The 18158-nt window shown below is 34.2% G+C and overlaps 1 protein-coding gene across 13 annotated transcripts in view; it reads right to left on the reverse strand.

The window, feature by feature from the left end:
* ADGRV1 (adhesion G protein-coupled receptor V1) overlaps positions 1–18158 on the reverse strand; it is a 602786-nt gene that overhangs the window by 435729 nt on the left and 148899 nt on the right. For all 13 annotated transcript variants that reach the window (XR_013532585.1, XR_013532586.1, XR_013532587.1 and 10 more), the window contains 8 exons: positions 14596–14858; positions 12141–12316; positions 11306–11430; positions 8092–8249; positions 7849–7995; positions 7431–7538; positions 4536–4800; positions 3704–3826 (listed from right to left, as the gene is read on the reverse strand). Coding sequence is in view for 10 of the 13 variants with exons in the window: in XM_035291223.3 (XP_035147114.2) it covers positions 3704–3826; positions 4536–4800; positions 7431–7538; positions 7849–7995; positions 8092–8249; positions 11306–11430; positions 12141–12316; positions 14596–14858 (1365 nt within the window). In the remaining 3 variants the exon portion in view is untranslated. The remainder of the gene's footprint in view (positions 1–3703; positions 3827–4535; positions 4801–7430; positions 7539–7848; positions 7996–8091; positions 8250–11305; positions 11431–12140; positions 12317–14595; positions 14859–18158) is intronic.

Consider the following 18158-nt stretch of genomic DNA (forward strand, 5'->3'; position numbering starts at 1 on the left):
AATCAAATAGATGCAATAAAAAACGATAAAGGGGCTATCACCATAGATTCCACAGAAATACAAACCACCATCAGAGATTACTACGAACAACTCTATGCATATAAACCATTAAACCTGGAAGAAATGGAAAAATTCCTGGACACCTGCATCCTCCCAAGCTTAAACCAGGAAGAAGTCAAAACCCAAAATAGACCAATAACAAGGTCTGAAGTTGAGGCAATAATTAAGAGGCTACCACCCAAAAAAAGCCCAGGTCCATATGGGTTCATAGCCTAAATCTACCAGACATACAAAGAGGAGCTAGTACCACTCCTTCTGAAACTATTCCAAACAATACAAAAAGAGGGAATCCTTCTCAAATCATTTTATGAGACCAACATCATCTGGATACCAAAACCTGGCTGAGACTCAACAAGAAAAGAAAACTTCAGGCCAATATCCATGATGAACATAGATGCAAAAATCTTCAATAAAATACTGGCAAACGAATTGCAACAGCATATCAAATAACTTATCCATCATGATCAAGTAGGCTTCATCACAAGTATGCAAGGCTGGTTCAACATACACAAGTCTATAAACATAATTCACCACATACACAGAACCTAAGACAAAAACCACATGATTATCTCAATAGATGCAGAGAAGGCCTTTGACGAAATTCAACAGCCCTTTATGCTAAAAACTCTCAATAAACTAGGTATTGACAGAACATATCTCAAAATAATAAAAGCCATTTACAACAAACCCACAGCCAATATCAAACTAAATGGGCAAAAACTGGAAGCATTTCCTTTGAAATCTGGCACTAGACAAGGATGTCCTCTCTCACCACTCCTATTCAATATAGTATTGGAAGTTCTAGCCAGAGCAGTAAGATAAGAAAAAGAAATAAAGAGTATTCAACTAAGAAAGGAGAAAGTCAAATTGTCTCTATTTGCACATGATTGTATATTTAGAATACCCCATCGTCTCAGCCCAAAATCTCCTGAAACTGATAAGCAACTTCAGCAATGTCTCAGGATACAAAATCAATGTGCAAAAATCACAAGCATTCATATACACCAATAACAGACTTAAAGAGAGCCAAATCAAGAATGAACTGCCATTCACAATTGCTACAAAGAGAATAAAATACCCAGGAATACAACTAACAACAGATGTAAAGGGCCTCTTCAAGGAGAACTACAAAGCATTCCTCAATGAAATAAGAGACAACACAAAGAGATGGAAAAATATTCCATGCTCATGGTTGGGAAGAATCAGTATCATGAAAATGGCCATACTGCCCAAAGTAATTTATAGATTCAATGCTATCCACATCAAGCTACCAATGACCATCTTCACAGATCTGGAAAAAAACAACTTAAACTTCATACGGAACCAAAAGAGAGCCCACATAGCCAAGTCAATTCCAAGCACAAAGAAGGAAGCTGGAGACATCACATTACCTGACATCAAACTATACTACAAGGCTACAGTAATAAAAATAGCATGATGCTGGTACCAAAAAAGAGATATAGACCAATGGAACAGAATAGAGGCCTCGAAGGCAATGCCACACATCTACAACTATCTGATCTTTGACAAAGCTCACAAAAACAAGTAATGGGGAAAGGATTCCCTGTTTAATAAATGGTGTGGGGGAAACTGGCTAGCCATATGCAGAAATCAGAAACTGGACCCCCTCCTGACACCTTACACTAAAATTAACTCCAGATGGATTAAAGACTTAAACATAAGACCTAACACCATAAAAACTCTAGGAAAAAACCTAGGCAAAATCATTCAGAACATAGGCATAGGCAAGAACTTCATGACTAAAACACCAAAAGCATTGGCAACAAAAGCCAAAATAGACAAATGGGACCTAAGCAAACTCCACAGCTTCTGCATGGCAAAAGAAACAGTCATTAGAGTGAATCAGCAACCAACAGAATGGGAAAAATTTTTGCAATCTACCCATCTGACAAAAGGCTAATATCCAGAATCTACAAAGAACTAAAACAGATTTATAAGAAAAAAACAAGCCCATTCAAAAGTGGGCAAAGGATATAACAGATACTTTTCAAAAGAAGACATATATGAGGCCAACGAACATGAAAAAATGCTCATCATCACTGGTCATTAGAGAAATGCAAATCAAAACTACATTGAGACACCATCTCATGCCAGTTAGAATGGCGATCATTAAAAAATCTGGAGCCAACAGATGCTAAGAGGATATGGAGAAATAGGAACACTTTTACGCTGCTGGTGGGAGTGTAAACTAGTTCAACCATCGTGGAAGACAATGTGGTGATTCCTCAAGGGCCTATAAATAGAAATTCCATTTGACCCAGCAATCCCATTACTGGGTATATATCCAAACGATAAATCATTCTATTATAAGGACACATGCACACAAATGTTCATTGCAGCACTGTTTACATTAGCAAAGACCTGGAACCAACCTAAATGCCCATTGATGACAGACTGGATGGGGAAAATGTGGCACATATACAGCATGGAATGCTATGTAGCCATAAAAAATGATGACATGAATGAACTTAGAAACCATCATTCTCAGCAAACTGACACAAGAACAGAAAATCAAACATTGCATGTTTCTCACTCATAGGCAGGGGTTGTACAATGAGAACACATGGACACAGGAAAGGGAGCATCACACACTGAGGTCTGTTGAGGGGAACTAGGGGAGCGACAGCCAGGGGTGGGGAGTTGGGGAGAGATAACACAAGGAGAAATGCCAGATACAGGTGATGGAGAGGAAGGCAGTAAACCACATTGCCATGTATGTACCTATGCAACAATCCTGCATGTCCTTCACATGTACCCCAAAACCTAAAATGCAATAAAATATTAAAAATAAAAAAAAAGCAGGGCTGAGATTCATCCAGAGTCACTTATGGAGCCACTCAGGCTTTGCTCACTAGTTCTCTAGACACCTCAACGGGAAACACAGACCCTCTGTCTGTGCCTCCTCCCTACGCTATGAACACTCATGAACCAGCTTAATAAGCTTCCCATATCAGCTGGCCTCAGCTTCATCTCCTTGTTATCACTGGCCCACCCAAGGGATTCCTTGCCAACCCTAAAATAATCCTACAACCTTCAGACAGCAATAATACCTTGGGTTCTCTCCAATCGACTTTGTTTCTGAAACCATAGTGATTAAAAATATTGTTTATGTTTCTGATGTGGGGATTGAAGTACAGAAGACCAGGAAAGGATTTTAGACTGTGGAGGAGGTTGGAAGAGTGAATGAGGATGGAACAGTTCTCACAGTCCTTCTCAAACTTAAAAAAAAAAATTTTTAATGCAAATGCTTGCTATTGCCATAAGCATACTTTCATATTTTAAAAGTATATATTTAATGTCACTCTTCATATTTCTCTAGGCAAAATAAATATATTAATTTTATTCTTCACTAATATTTTTCTCCATATTCTAGTTACTCTGATTATTCTCAAGTCAATGTCCATTTTGCAAGTATTAATCTGCAGAAGGAGAACCAAAATTAAAAAGTATTTCAAAACATTCTAGGATTTCTGGAAGGAGTATTATACAGACTTTGATGTTACATTCCTATTAAAATACCCAGTGTCTGGCAATGTAATGCTAAATCTAAATCAATGAGATTGAAATCATTCTGGCTTTCCATACTACCTTCAGAACTGGTGAGCAGTTGAAAAGTCCTTACCTATTCCTGAGGCTGGTGTGAAGGAGTGGATTCTGTTAACAGCAGCAAAATCTAGAGACTGAAAATACCTGAAGGAAGACTGTCTCATCTCCCAGATGAAAATATCAATTGAATTCTGATCTCCTATAATAATGAAATAAAAGTCAAATTTTAATGCAAAAGTTATAGAAAAATGACAAAATTACAGTAAAACTACAACAAAAATATCAGGAAACAAATTTCCTCAGAATCCATTTAGCATAATAAAAATGTAAGTTAATAGGAAGTACTTCAAAAGTCTTTTTGCATTTACTACGTGTCATAAATACATGGTTAGCCATTAATCACGATACAATGTTAAAGAAAGAACAAGGACAAAATTTTTTATTTTTTAGGAACATTGCAATTTTACCTGTGAAAGTTCTATTAAGCAGCAAAAAGCAAATTTCTATTCCAAGAATATTTTGAAAGTCTTATCAAAAGTTTTTGAACATTATTTATTAATACTATAAATTATTCATGGCACTTCAAGTAAATACAGGTAAAAAGTTACTTGCTTGCATCCTGGGTATAAATATTTATGCATCTTCCAACTTTACCTACCCACTTCAAACTCTGTTTTAATATGACTTTAAGGGAGTAATCAGAACACCACAAGATCGGGGCATAATGCATAAAATATTTCTCAAAAATCCATTTACAGCTGACAAATAATACTTATGATCGATTAAGAAATATTCTATGGATTACTAAAAAATTATTATAAGAGCATTTTCATACAAAATATACCATAAGAATGCTACAAGATTTCAATAATAACTACATACACATTACAAATACTGTATCTTCTCACCTTGAAGGACATTTTTGGCAAATATTAAGTAAATATCATTGTCTGAAGACAAAGCCTCAACTAGTGTTGTCCCACTGACAGGCACTTCTTGAAAGTTAATAAACCCACTGCCAGACCATCTGAATAAAAGGGAGTTTAGCCTGGCATTAGCCTGGGAAATGGCTAAGAACACATAGCCTCCCTTGTTGAACAAGGTCAGGGTCAGCACACCTCGGACAGGGAGTTTCTGATGCAACACGAAGCTTCCTCCATTCCACCTGAAGACCTGAAGGAAATGTTAAAATACAAAACCCTTTATGACTAGGAATTTAGCACTTGTGAAAATTTAATCAATATAATATGTTTACTCTCTTGGATCCTTTTATATTTGGTTAAAAAGATACTTTCATAAATAAGAAAATACTAGAACTGATGCTCCCTTGCTGCTCTCTCCCTCATCTAATCTGTGTGTGTGTCTATACACATGAGTACACACAGAGTGAATGAAAGAGAAGTTATCTGAGAAGAAATCAGTATCAAATATACATCTGGGCAGGGGTTGGTGACAGCAGGGAAAGGGAAAGCTAAAATCAAAAAAGACACTAAATATGAAAAATTAAAAACTGAATAAGAAATATTCTAATGCTGCAATATTATTATCAACTGCTTGAGCAACAGAACACAGAAAAACACCTAAATCTTTCTTGTCCCCACGGTGGCAGTCAATGCACACAAGGTTTCAGGGTAAGTGTTCATAAATGCAAAATTAAAATTCAGACCCTCTCTGAAGGCAAGCTCGTCAATGTCACAAAAGAGTATACTTATTCGGTCAACAATTAGGAACTTTTGAGCCACAGACATTATACTAGGAACTATGGATACAGCAGCCTTTCCCTTTATGGATCTTATTAACTATTAGGAAAAGGTAAACAAGAAACATATCAGTAATTGATAACTGAATTGAATAAACATATGAGTATAAAATGAGTCAAGTACTGAAGATGACAATTAGGATGGTCTGATAGAGCATTATGACAGTATTGGGGAAATCAAGTTAGAAGGAACGACGTGACAAAGTCCCTAAGACAGAAAAGGGTTGTCATTATCTGAATAAAGATTGCAAGGAATTTGATAGTGCTGGAAGAATGATGAGAGGTAAGATCATGGAGTACCTTCCATTAGGGTGACCATATAATTTATCATCTAAACAAGGATCCTTTAAAGAGTGAACGGTACAATACCTCTGGTATTTAATAACCAGAACAATAGGCATAATCCAGTACTTTCCAAGGCAAATCAGGAAATAATAGTATCCTATGTTAAGCCAATATTAAATAATTTACAATTTATTCTAAGTATAATTGCAAATAATTTAATAGTTTTTAAATCAGGAATAACATTAGTCAATTAATATTTTCAAAAGATGACTGCAGTTACTCAATGGAGAATGGATCTGAAGAGGTCGAGGAAGTTCAGAGAATGTCTAGGAGGATACTCTAATGGTGTAGAAGAGAAATAACAGGGACCTGGAGTAGGGAGGGGCAGAGATGAAAAGAAATGTCTTCACTTATTGACACATATAATCAAAAATGATTAACCAGATGTGAAAGAATAAAAAGGAGTAAGTGCGAGACCAGCCTGGGAAACATGGTAAAACCCCCTTTCTACAAAATACAGAAAAATCAGATACAATTTTAAAGACACTAGCCTGTCGCTGGTATTTAAAACCATAGGACTGATAAAAGTATCTAAGTGAGCGAAGAGAAAGAAAAAAGAAATTTGAACTATAAGAAGTGAATCTTTCTGGAAAACTCCAAGACATCTAAGTTTACAAAAGGGAAGAGGAACTGGCAATGGGGACTGAGAAGGATCACACACACACACACACACACACACACAGAGAGAGAGAGAGAGACAGAGACAGAGAGAGAGAGAGACAGAGACAGAGACTAAGAGAGGCAGAGAAGGAAAATTTGTGTAGTGTCTTAGAAAGCAAGATAAGATTTACATTTGAGGATGAGGTGACAGTCACATGCCAGTAGAATGTATAATCATTATGCAGAAAAACATCCACTGGATTTGGTAATCCACTTGTGGGCATGAGGAAGACAAAGCAAGTAGATAATTCTTTCAGGATATTTTACTATAGCGGGGAGAAAGAAAATGAAATGAAAAAATGAGATCATGGGAGGAATTTCTTTCTAAGCTGGATGAACCTTACATTTCTACTGATTGTAACAATCCAATAGAGAGAGATAGGTGCCAGAGATGGAGGGAATAGCTAAACCTTATCAAGGCAAGATGGGCACCTATGTGAGAGGCCTGGCTTTTTTAGAAAGGACACTTTCCCCATCGTAACAGGACGAAGGGATAAAGCTGGGTTTCAAGTGGGTTTTTGAATTTGGTGTTGGGAAAATGAATAACACCTCTTTTGGTAGCTTTCATTTCAACAAGGCAATTATCTGAGATGGAAATGTGAAGCATGTATGAAGTTTGAGGAGTGACAAAAGTTATCAAATAAGCATAACTAGGATTATAAAATCTAGTTTACTAAAGAAATGTGGGATTTCTGGGGTAATACTAAATGCCCATGTAGCAATGCTAATCACGAATTTTCAGTGATACTCTGTCTGGCTGTGTGATTTTTCTCCATAATCTTTTGCAATTCAGTTAAATTCTAATTAAATGTTCATATCTACTATTACATTATCCTTGGCTCTTAAAGACAATATATTTTATGACTCCGGTGTTTAAAAATTAACTTTTAACTAATCAGTCTTTATATCCTACTTTACCACAATCAAATTATTGTATTCTTTTATACTAAACCAGCAGACTGTATCTTAGGTAAATTTAAATTATAATGTTAAAAAGAAAAGCAAAAAAAAACCCCACTTCATTTAAAAAGTATCAAACCTTAGTTAATTCGGAATCATCTCTTTGACTTGCAATGATTAAATAATCTTGGCTGTCTGAAGTAAAATATCTTACTTGAGAAGTTTCCAAAATAATGATTGTTTGTACCTGCAAGGAGGATGGAGAGTGGGAATGAAAACTGAAAGACTTTACCTAAGAAAGTCACTGAACACACTCACAGCATGAGTTAGGATCTGAAGTGCAAGACTTAAAAAATCCTAATCCCAAGGTATGCGTACCTAAATGTCATTTTAAAAATACAAAAACATCCCCGGATTTTTGCTAAAATGTATATCAACCACAAAAAATTCTTTTTCACATTAACATGGAACATACATTATCTTCCAATTTGAACAGTCTTACAAATCTTAATTTCTTTTAAAGAAAGCAATCTATTTAAAAATGAATTTTTTTTTACCAGGAATAATTTAAGTCCAGATGTGAATGTATACACACTATTAAGAGACGGCTTTTCTTCATTTCTTTCTTCATGAGTAATCACAAAGTAGGGAGAAAACTCAATATTAAAGGCCTCACAAGTTTTAGGATTTTCTATATTTAAATCCTAGAAAATGAGGAATAAGAATGACAGTAATTCATGATACATCTAAAATTTATCTGCACATTTTATTTTTGTACTATAAAAAATACTGATATTTACCTCAACTGGAATAAAAATCCCTTGCCATCGGTAAATAGTAACAGATGATTTTCTTAACATTATACCATATATTAAATTTTCCAAAGTAAAAAAACACCAGCCAGAAGCTGATTCATCCAGAAAACTTTGAAATATGGAAAATACAGCATCCATTCCCCCTGAAAAACACAAATCATTATTTACTAGTTTATTCTTCAAAAACTTACCTAATTTATTGTTTAAACAATGAGACCAGAGCATTTGTGACTACAAATGAAGATCCTTTCATGATGTGTGTGTATGAGTGTGAAAAGAAAGAAAAGACAGAAGGAGAGAACTTTAAAATAACTACAAATAAAGAATTTGTATTAAAAATAAGAAATTTTTAAAATTCTTATTTAAAAACCAAAAAAATTTATTAATGCTCTGCTTTATACCTACACAAACTTTCCCATGGTATATTTAGAAATAAATATTAAATGTGGCTATGTGGCTGGGCACAGTGGCTCATACCTGTAATCCCAGAATTTTGAGAGGCCAAGATAGATGAATCACTTGAGGTCAGGAGTTCAAGACCAGACTGGCCAACATGGTGAAACCCCCATCTCTATTAAAAATACAAAAATCAGCTGGCGTGGTGGCATGTACCTGTAACATTAGCTATTCGGATAGCTGAAAATTGCTTGAACCCAGGAGGCTGAGGTTGTAGTAAGCTGAGATAGTGCCACTGCATTCCAGCCTGGGTGGCAGGTCCAGACCCTGGCTCAAAAACTAACTAACTAAATAAATAACATATGTTTTAAAGGAAAATATGCAGAACATGATTTTTATCAACTTCCGTAAAGTTGATAAAAATGTAACTGAGAAATTTAAAAATAATAAATACCCTTTATAGAAACATGCTAAATATTTGGTTTAAAAATTTACACTATCAATTTGAAATTATGCCCATCTAATATATTATTCACTATACATTTTATATATTTTAAGAATGTTAAGCAGCCTCACGCATTTCAAATGGCTGTCAAGGTTTTATCAAACTGCTACAACTGGTACATGTTTTAAAATTCCACACTCAAAAAAAAAAAAAAAAGACAGAAAAAAAATCCCCTAACTAATGAAGAGTAACTTTTTAAAAAATTACATATGATCTCTTAACATGGCTGCTTCCCCCCAAAACATTAAGTTCTTTCTAAATTTTGGTTAATGGTGTGAACATGATGGAGAAAGAACAAATATCAAGGTTGAAACCTAGGCTCCCTATAAATAATTGGTCATTTTTAGATTACCAGTTCAAGAGAATTTGTCAATGCCTTACATATAATATCCAATAGCAACTTCCTTTCCTAAAAATCCAGCATTTTTAATTCTTATTTGCTCCCTTTTAAAGGTATACTGGATATTTTTCATTAAGTGTCCCAAATGGTCCTGACATATGGACAAATCTTTCTCTATAATAATTCAAGAAGACCACAAATGAAGAATAAGCAATGACTGCTGACAATTAAGAATCTCAAACATATGCTCTTATAAGTACTTTCAAAAAACACATGCAAAATCCAAGCAGTAATGGAGAAATCTAAATTAAAAACCATAATCTTTCTTTTTTGGATCCCATCTCTACTTATTTTCTAGACAACCACACCACTATTAATTATCTCCTTTGTCTTTTAAGTATTTATCTACCTTTTCCATCTAACATCCACATGCTTGGGTCTCTCCAAACTAAACATGCAAAAAACCTTCTGAATCCCACACCACACCACTACTACCTTCTCCAGGTCCTATCTTCATAGCCAAACTTACTGAAATGGTTGCATATACCTAAGGTCTCAGTTCTTTTACCTCCACTCAAAATGGTATTCAGTTCCCATATTTCTATACAAATAGCCCTTCCTATGGTCATTAATGCCTTCTATGTTGCTAACTATAATGGCTATTTTTCAGGTTCTCATTTCACTGGACTTCTCACCAGGAGTTGACACTGTTTACTTCTTCCTCCATTTTAAAGCACTCTTCTGCTGGTGTCTGCAATCCTATTTTCTCCTGAGTTTCTTACCAGGTCCTCTAAGACTCCTTTGCTAGGCCATCATCCCATATCCTCAGCAACTGAACTTGAACCTTCTTATAGTTCAGTCTACAGGGTCCTCTTCCCTTCTCCATCTTCAGCCTTTCTTTTCAGATTATTACATCAATTTCCATGACTTCAAATACAATATATATAGCTAAAGTTCCCAGGTTTCTCTCTCCTGCAGAGAGGAGCTTTTTTGAGTCTGGAGAAATTTACTCTCAAAAGTAACTCAAATTCAAAATGTGTTAAACCACATTTATTTTACTCCGCTTACCAAAATACACCTATTCTTTTTTTGGAATTCCATCTTAGTGAATAGCACGAACCACTTTTCCCATCCAACTGCACAAGCTAGGAACCTGAGTAATCTCTGGTACTTCCTTCTCCCTCACCCTCACAGCCAATTCAACACCTAGTCTAAGTTATCATCATCTTGCCTTCCCATATCTTCACTTCTCTTCTGTGCCAACCCATTATTTACATGGCACTGTGAATAATATCTTCAAAATCCAAATATAATTATACCATACCACATTACATATGGTAACTCTGCTCCATTCCTAAACCACTCAATGGCTTTCTGTTAACACTATTAGAAAGACTGGCAAGTATAAAATATTCCTTAAGTTCTTGAATGATCTGGTATTCTCCAGCTATCCAAGCTCAACATTCCTCCTTATTTCTATACCTACTATCAACTCAAGTTCTTCACTTACGTGTGTTTTTTCTGCCTCAGGTTCCTGCCTTCACAGCTTCCCACTCTCAACTCCATGTTCTTCCAACCCAGTCCTCTGCATAATCAATCTCTACTCATCACTTAGTCTTAGTTCAAAGATCAATACCCCTTGAAAGCATTCCCCTATATTCTTTCAACACTTAGAACTTCTCCTTTGAAGCATTTATTAAAGTTTAAAGTATATATTGATTTTCACTTACTTGATTCATTTCTGTCACTCCCTGAATTCTAAGAACCATGAATTCAGTGCCATGCCTGGCACGTGACAGGCACTCAGTACATATTTATAGATGCAATAAAAGAGTGAGATTATCTGTTTTCCATTTTCAAAGGATTGATAACATACAATTCATGGGAAAAAATATAAATCTTAAACATACAATATTTCTTGTTTACAGAATTTTGTTTTCATAAGAAATGAAACGTACTCATGCCAAAGGCTGTTTCAGATACTGTCTCCCACTGCACACTCACAGCCAAATCAATGCCATTAGTGCGAGATACATTTAAATACAAGGTCCTATTGGCTTCTTCAATGTCTATGGAGGTGGCCCTAAAAGAAATACATGGATTGTGGAAAGCTGAAAAAGTATAAATTCTACATATTTAAAATATATATCATATTGCTAGCATATACTTAATACACTTTTAAATTTATACAATCCAAGATGAGATCATAAGAAAATACTGAAAATCAGTTACTTTAATAACTTCACAGTATATATTCTAAAAAAGAAATATAATTGTCATTCTTATGTTTCTTCACACATGTATCAAATACATTTTGTAGAAAAAAATAAGTCAGGAAATTATCAGCCTATTAATGAAACTAGATCTATTAAAATATTTTTATGATATAAAAAATAAATATTTGTCAGCTTCCAGAAGAAATTTTAAAACCACAATCACATTAATACATGTTTGTAGAGTCATTCATTTGGTTTGAGCTGCTAAGTCTACTTTATATTATTTCTCGCTTCTTATTATTTTTAAAAACACAAAATAGTACAGACCTTTATCTGAAAGTGTGAACTCTGAGAAAATAAGAATTCTAATAACACCCTTACACAGGGTGTGTTTCAGTTTTTGATACCCCCCGTTAGGAGAGTAATTGGTCTCTGTAGACCTATCTTTTCTATAGTTCATTTTAAAAATCCCTTTTAAAATAATCAGACATCAATTTCATTATGCATTTTCTTATGTCAAAAAATATTCCCTACTTATAGCTTCAGAAGTGATAATTTCCTTATGAATAAACAATACCTGTTTTCAACTACAGAGATACTGAATAGCCCCAAAGGGGCCTGGTTTTGCAAAACTGTTATCAGGGTTTGAACATGCTCCCCTAGTCGAGCACCTCCAGTTGGATTAAACATGGTGCAAACAAAATATTCATCCATTTCTGGTTCCGTGTCTAATATGGCAGATATGTGTAGGGCCTGAAAACAAAATCAAAAGATAACGTTACTGGAATACAGCATTTTTTGTAACACACATGTAGAGAAATCAACTAAACATTTCTGACAACAAAATAACATGTTTTGAAAAATATCATCTTATTTTTTACTTAATACTGATTCCCATAATGTGATGGTTACAACTGTTTCATGTTACTACTTTTAGGGTTTTCAACTTTGTGATATATTGCACTGAAGTGTCCAAAAAAATATTTAGAGCATTTAAAAATAACATTGACTTAAAAATTAAATTTATGTCTTCATTTTTGTGAACTTTTTGTCCTGCTCTGGCTACATAACTTCATTAATCTCATTCTAATCTAGGATTCACTGTTAAAAAATGGTTGCAGTCATAGCAGGCACAAATTAGGAACAACCCAAACGTTCATCAGTGGGAGAACAGACAGACCAACAGTGGTCTATTTTGTAAAATGCTACTCAGTGATTTTAAAAAAGTCCAACTACTGATACATGCAACCACACAGACTTAAAAATTACATTGAGTGAAATAAGCCAGACACAAAAGAGTTACATGCTATATGATTCTATTTATGTAAAGCTCAAGAACCAGCAAAATTAGTCTTCATGATAGAAATCAGAAAGCAGTTTCCTCTGGAAAGGGGAAGAGACAGGGGGAATCTTCTGGGTGATAATAATGTTAAATACTTTTATTTATTTATTTACTTATGAAACAGAGGCTCGCTCTGTCGCCGAGGCTGGAGTCATCGAAATCAGAAAGTAGGTTCCTGGAAAGGGGAAGACAGGGAAATTTTCTGGGTGATGATAATGTTAAATACATACATACCTTTATTTATTTATTAATTAATGAGACAGAATCTTGCTCTGTCACCCAGGCTGGAGTACAGTGGTACTCTGCTCACTGTAACCTCTGCCTCCCAAGTTCGAGCAATTCTCCTGCCTCAGCCTCCTGAGAACTGGGATTACAGGCATGTACCACCACACCAGGCTAATTTTTGTATTTTTAGTAGCACTGTGTTTGTCAGGCTGCTCTTGAATTCCTGTCTTCAAGTGATCCACCCACCTTGACCTTCCACTGGTAGTACAGGCGTGAGCCACTACACCAGGCCTTAATGTTAAATATTTTTATCTGAGTGGTAGCTACATGTGTGTATGTATATATCTTTCAAGTAATTAAGCCATATACTTAAGATTGGTGTATTTTACTGTTTATACCTCAAAATAAAAACTTTTTGGAATAAAATTAGTTATGTTGGTTAAAAAATTTATTTAATTTAATTTGCTCTAACATTTAATTTGTCTAACAAAAAGGTATATATACTGTGAAAAAGGAGACTTTTATGAAAAAAAGCCACAGTATAAAATAAAACAAAAAACAAATTTAAGAAAAAATTTAAAAGCTGAAAAAAACCATGAAGAAGCAATAGAAAATTAATAAAATATTTCAAATTTGAATTTTACATATATTTCAAGATTTAAATGTAAGTGACTTTGGACAAGCCAATTAAGGTTTTAAATTTCTAAAATATGAAAAAAAAAACCATGAAAATGAATATGCATTTGAAAATGTGAAGTTACACAAACTGATCACGAAAAAAAATAATTATTAGATGGACTGTTTTAGGTAAAATAGTTTTAAATATATTATTTTAGATTTATGATACTTTATATAGCTGGCTTGAAAAATGACTAAAGCCAATATAATTAGCTATTTTTAAACTTAAACTGTTTCTAAAAATAAAATTTAGTAGCAGGAATAGAAAATCGTCAATATACAGAAAAAGAGGTTTTGGAAGGTAAACTTAGAGTATAGATCATATTTATAATTAATCTCAAATCTACCATTTTTTCTCCAATAACCTATTCTTGTTCTCAAACAAGCAGTCTGAAGTAAGCAGTTACATTTTGTTAAAGGGAAACGATTGGCTGGGACTTAATGGTTACAAAAATTGGCCTGGGTTTTCTTTTATGTGGTTTATATACAATATAAAGTGACATAGGCAATTTAAATGTGCTGAAAGTTTAAAATAGCAATACATATATTTTCTTTATTATTTGCATATTCTTCTACCTTATTAATAGTAAAATTTTCCAGTTGCACTTTATAGAGAGTAGATAGAACTATAGTACTTACTTGTCACATAGTAATTGAATTATGTCTTTATCACCCAAGCTGAAAGTATTACTTTTTTCATTCTAGGACTTGAGTTCTCGGCTAAGAGAAATTCGTTTTGTAAATATTAAACATAAACTTCCATTTTCATTACAATTTTTTACTGTACCTTGAATCGAACACCTTCTTCTAAAACAATATAGCCTTTGGAAGGAGTCAGATCTTTAGATTCATTTGAGGAATTCACTTCTGTCACAATGAACTGAACTGTCACTGTTCCAAACAATCCTTGTGCGGGTTCCCGAACAATGTACAATACTGCAACACTCTCCTGGACATAGAGAGCTGTTGGCTCTCTTAGAAAAAAGTGCTCACTGTTGTTAAATGATAAAACTCCAGGGCCATCATCGTTAGCAAGGACAATAATTAAGGCTGCAAAATAAAAAGATTAAAGCAATAAATGAAAATAGAATAGGTTATAAATGCTGAAAAAAATGTGGATTTCTAAATGAAAACTAGGCCAATTCTTTACCTAAGGTGATTGTTTTAAGATGATCTTTAAAATGACAGAATGTTTTTAAGCATTTAATAAGATTCCATATTCATTCATGATAGAAAAATACTCAGTAGTCTTGGGATAAAGGCAGCTTCCTTAACCTGATGAAGCAATAGCTCTCAGAAGTCAACAGCAATCAAACTTAATATTGGAACACTAGCAGCATTCCCAGTAAAAACAGTAACAAAATTATAATCTATCATGATTGCTACTATTTCCCAGCGTCACAGGGCTATCAGGTAGATAACACCTGTAAAAGTAGTGAAAAGAGTCAGAACTGTCACTATTTTCCAGATGATGATTGTCTACTAAGAAATGCAAAAGAAAATATTAGAACTATAGTAACAATACAAAGCAAGCTGAGTCACAAATCAAGAGTGTTCTATTCTTTACTGTCACTAATAATAAATAATAATTGCAGCAACTAATACTATTAAGAACTTACTAATTGCTTAACCTGTATTAACTCTTTTAATTCTCACAATAACCCTATGATGTTGATTCTATCATTATTCTCAATTTTACAGAACCTATGATTGAAGCACAAACAGGTAATTTGAAGAAGTTTACAAGCTAGGAAATAGCAGGGCTGGTGCACTAGGTCAGGAAGTCCACTTCAGATCATATATTCTTAAAGTCTATTATAATATCTCTATAGATCAGCTATCACTATCTAAAGAAAAAAAGTCGACCTTATTCACAATAGCAACAATATTTAAAAATTAGCCTAATGTAAAAACCATAAAATTGATATGAAGAAAATCTCACCTATATCCCCTTCACCCACTCTAAAGTCACCTGCAGCAGTTTCTATTTGCCCAATGGTCTCTCTCTACCTGAAGACAGCATCAGCCCATGCAGGAGTAAGGTCAGAACTGTTGTAAATTTAACACCCAAGAGCAACTCTCAATTGATTAGAAATAAGAGCCGGTGAATGAACAGCCCAGATTTCCTTCCTTCTCATGAGACAGTCCTAAGCTTTATTCAACCCCGTGTCTAAGAGGGACCCCAGCAGGACAGAGTGTCAGTTGCCTGCAGCAGTACTGCTCATTAGAATATCACCTTTCAGCTTTCCTCTTTCTCTTTCACTTCCTCATTTCTCATCAGGCCTCCAGAGATCACCTCTCAAATAAAATAAAGCCTTGTCCAAATCCTTGTCTCACAGTTTGCTTTTGAGAGGATAAAGCGAAGGCAATAGTCTAAAAGATCTAAATTATTGGAGAGGGAGATTACATTTCCAAATCAGAAAACTCATTATAGTGCTGTCAAATCCATCCAAATTAATCCAAAATTCTCATTCCCCAATCAAAATAGATTGTTTTATAGATCTCAGCTTGAATCTAATGTTCATATGAAAGAGACTTTTTAAAGGAAGAGGTGAGATAACTTAGAGAAAGAAAAAGAAAATTTTGGGCTTGAAAAACAAGCAAAATGTACTTCAAAGTTATAAGCAATAAAACAGTATGCTATTAGTCCATGAATAGGCAAATAGAACAAAACAGAGTCCAAGAAAACAATCAGTAGATGGATTTAAAAAAAGGAAAAAAAGAAATACTGCACATTGAAAATTAATGAGTAACGGATGTTTCATTCTCTTTATAATATTAGGGTATTGTTTTATACATTTTAGAAGAAAAATGAAGTTGTATCCTTGCCTCACACACTACTAATGAATAAATTCTTTGTATGTTCAATAATGTAAATATAAATCAAAACTATGAAAATAGTATAAAATACAGTAAAATATTTTATAGCATTTGGGTGAAAAGGCCTAAGTAAGTAGGATTTAAAAGCATATCAGAAAATATCTAATATTTTAAAAATTTACTTTTTTTTTTGAGACAGAGTTTCACTCTTGTTGCCCAGGCTGGAGTGCAACGGTGCATTCTCGGCTCACTGCAACCTCTACCTCCTGGGTTCAAGTGATTTTCTTGTCTTAGCCTCCCAAGTAGCTGGGATTATAGGCATGTGCCACCACGCCGGCTAATTTTTCATATTTTTAATAGAGACAGGGTTTCACCATGTAGGCCAGAATGGTCTTGATCTCTTGACCTCGTGCTCCACCCGTCTCAGCCTCCCAAAGTGCTGGGATTACAGGCGTGAGCCACCTGTTGCACCCGGCAATTTAAAAAATTTTGATAATAAGAGACAATATAATAAAAGGTAAACGACAGACTGGGAGAAATATCTGCAATATATTTAAGAGGTAAAGGGTTGAATTCAAAATATATGACTATTCCTACAAATCAATAAAGCAAAAAAACAAAAGAAAGTACTTAAGGGATACAAAAATCAGAATCACAAAGAAAAAAAACCCACAATAACCAGTATCAAACTCACTAAAAGGAAAATGAAAGAAAAAATGCACAAGAATGCATAATACAACTATGTATTTTTCAGTCATTAGAAATGGCATATAAAAATTTAAAGACTAAAGAAATTGCTGGTGAGGAACTGGAGAAATTATTGTATATGTACACACTGGAGTGTAACTAACACAGAAGGCAGTGTTAAGTGCTAAGTCCTTTCCACTCAACATGCATTGTACTCAACAGATAATCTTAATTATCCATATATACAAAGATTTATATACAAGGATATTTATTTAAACTTTATAAGGGTTTGGAAATAGTCTCTAAGTCAAATCAGTGGGGCAAGGTTTAAGAAATGACCAACTGCCAAAACACTTATTTCTGAGGAATTTTTTAATCTTTAAAAATAGAAAATTACAAGTATAAAGTAACCTTGAAAGAGCCCAACAATATATTTCTTTCTCCTATCCATGGAGCTGGGCATGTAACCTACATGATTTAAATCAGATTTATATGAGGACAACCTTGTAGGAATGCTTGAACTTGAATACTTTGTCTTCCTGTTATATGAAATGTAGAAGAATGATCCTGATCACTATCTTATGACAATGAATAACGTTAGCCTTGCAATGAAGCCAATATGCCAAAAGGCAAAGAAAAGAGACAGAAAATCTCAAGATCTTTGGTAGCATTAAGTCCTGCTCCCACCTCCTCTAAAGCCCTATGTTAACCCCCAGGTTAAATAAACCAATAAATTATATGTGTATAAATCCATTTCCATTGGGTTTTCCATTATTTATATAGAGACTATTCTCAACCAACACATGGTATTCATTCAAACAACCCTTTACCAACCCACTATGT

Source organism: Callithrix jacchus, chromosome 2 (assembly GCF_049354715.1).
Source record: "Callithrix jacchus isolate 240 chromosome 2, calJac240_pri, whole genome shotgun sequence".
Classification (NCBI taxonomy): domain Eukaryota; kingdom Metazoa; phylum Chordata; class Mammalia; order Primates; family Cebidae; genus Callithrix; species Callithrix jacchus.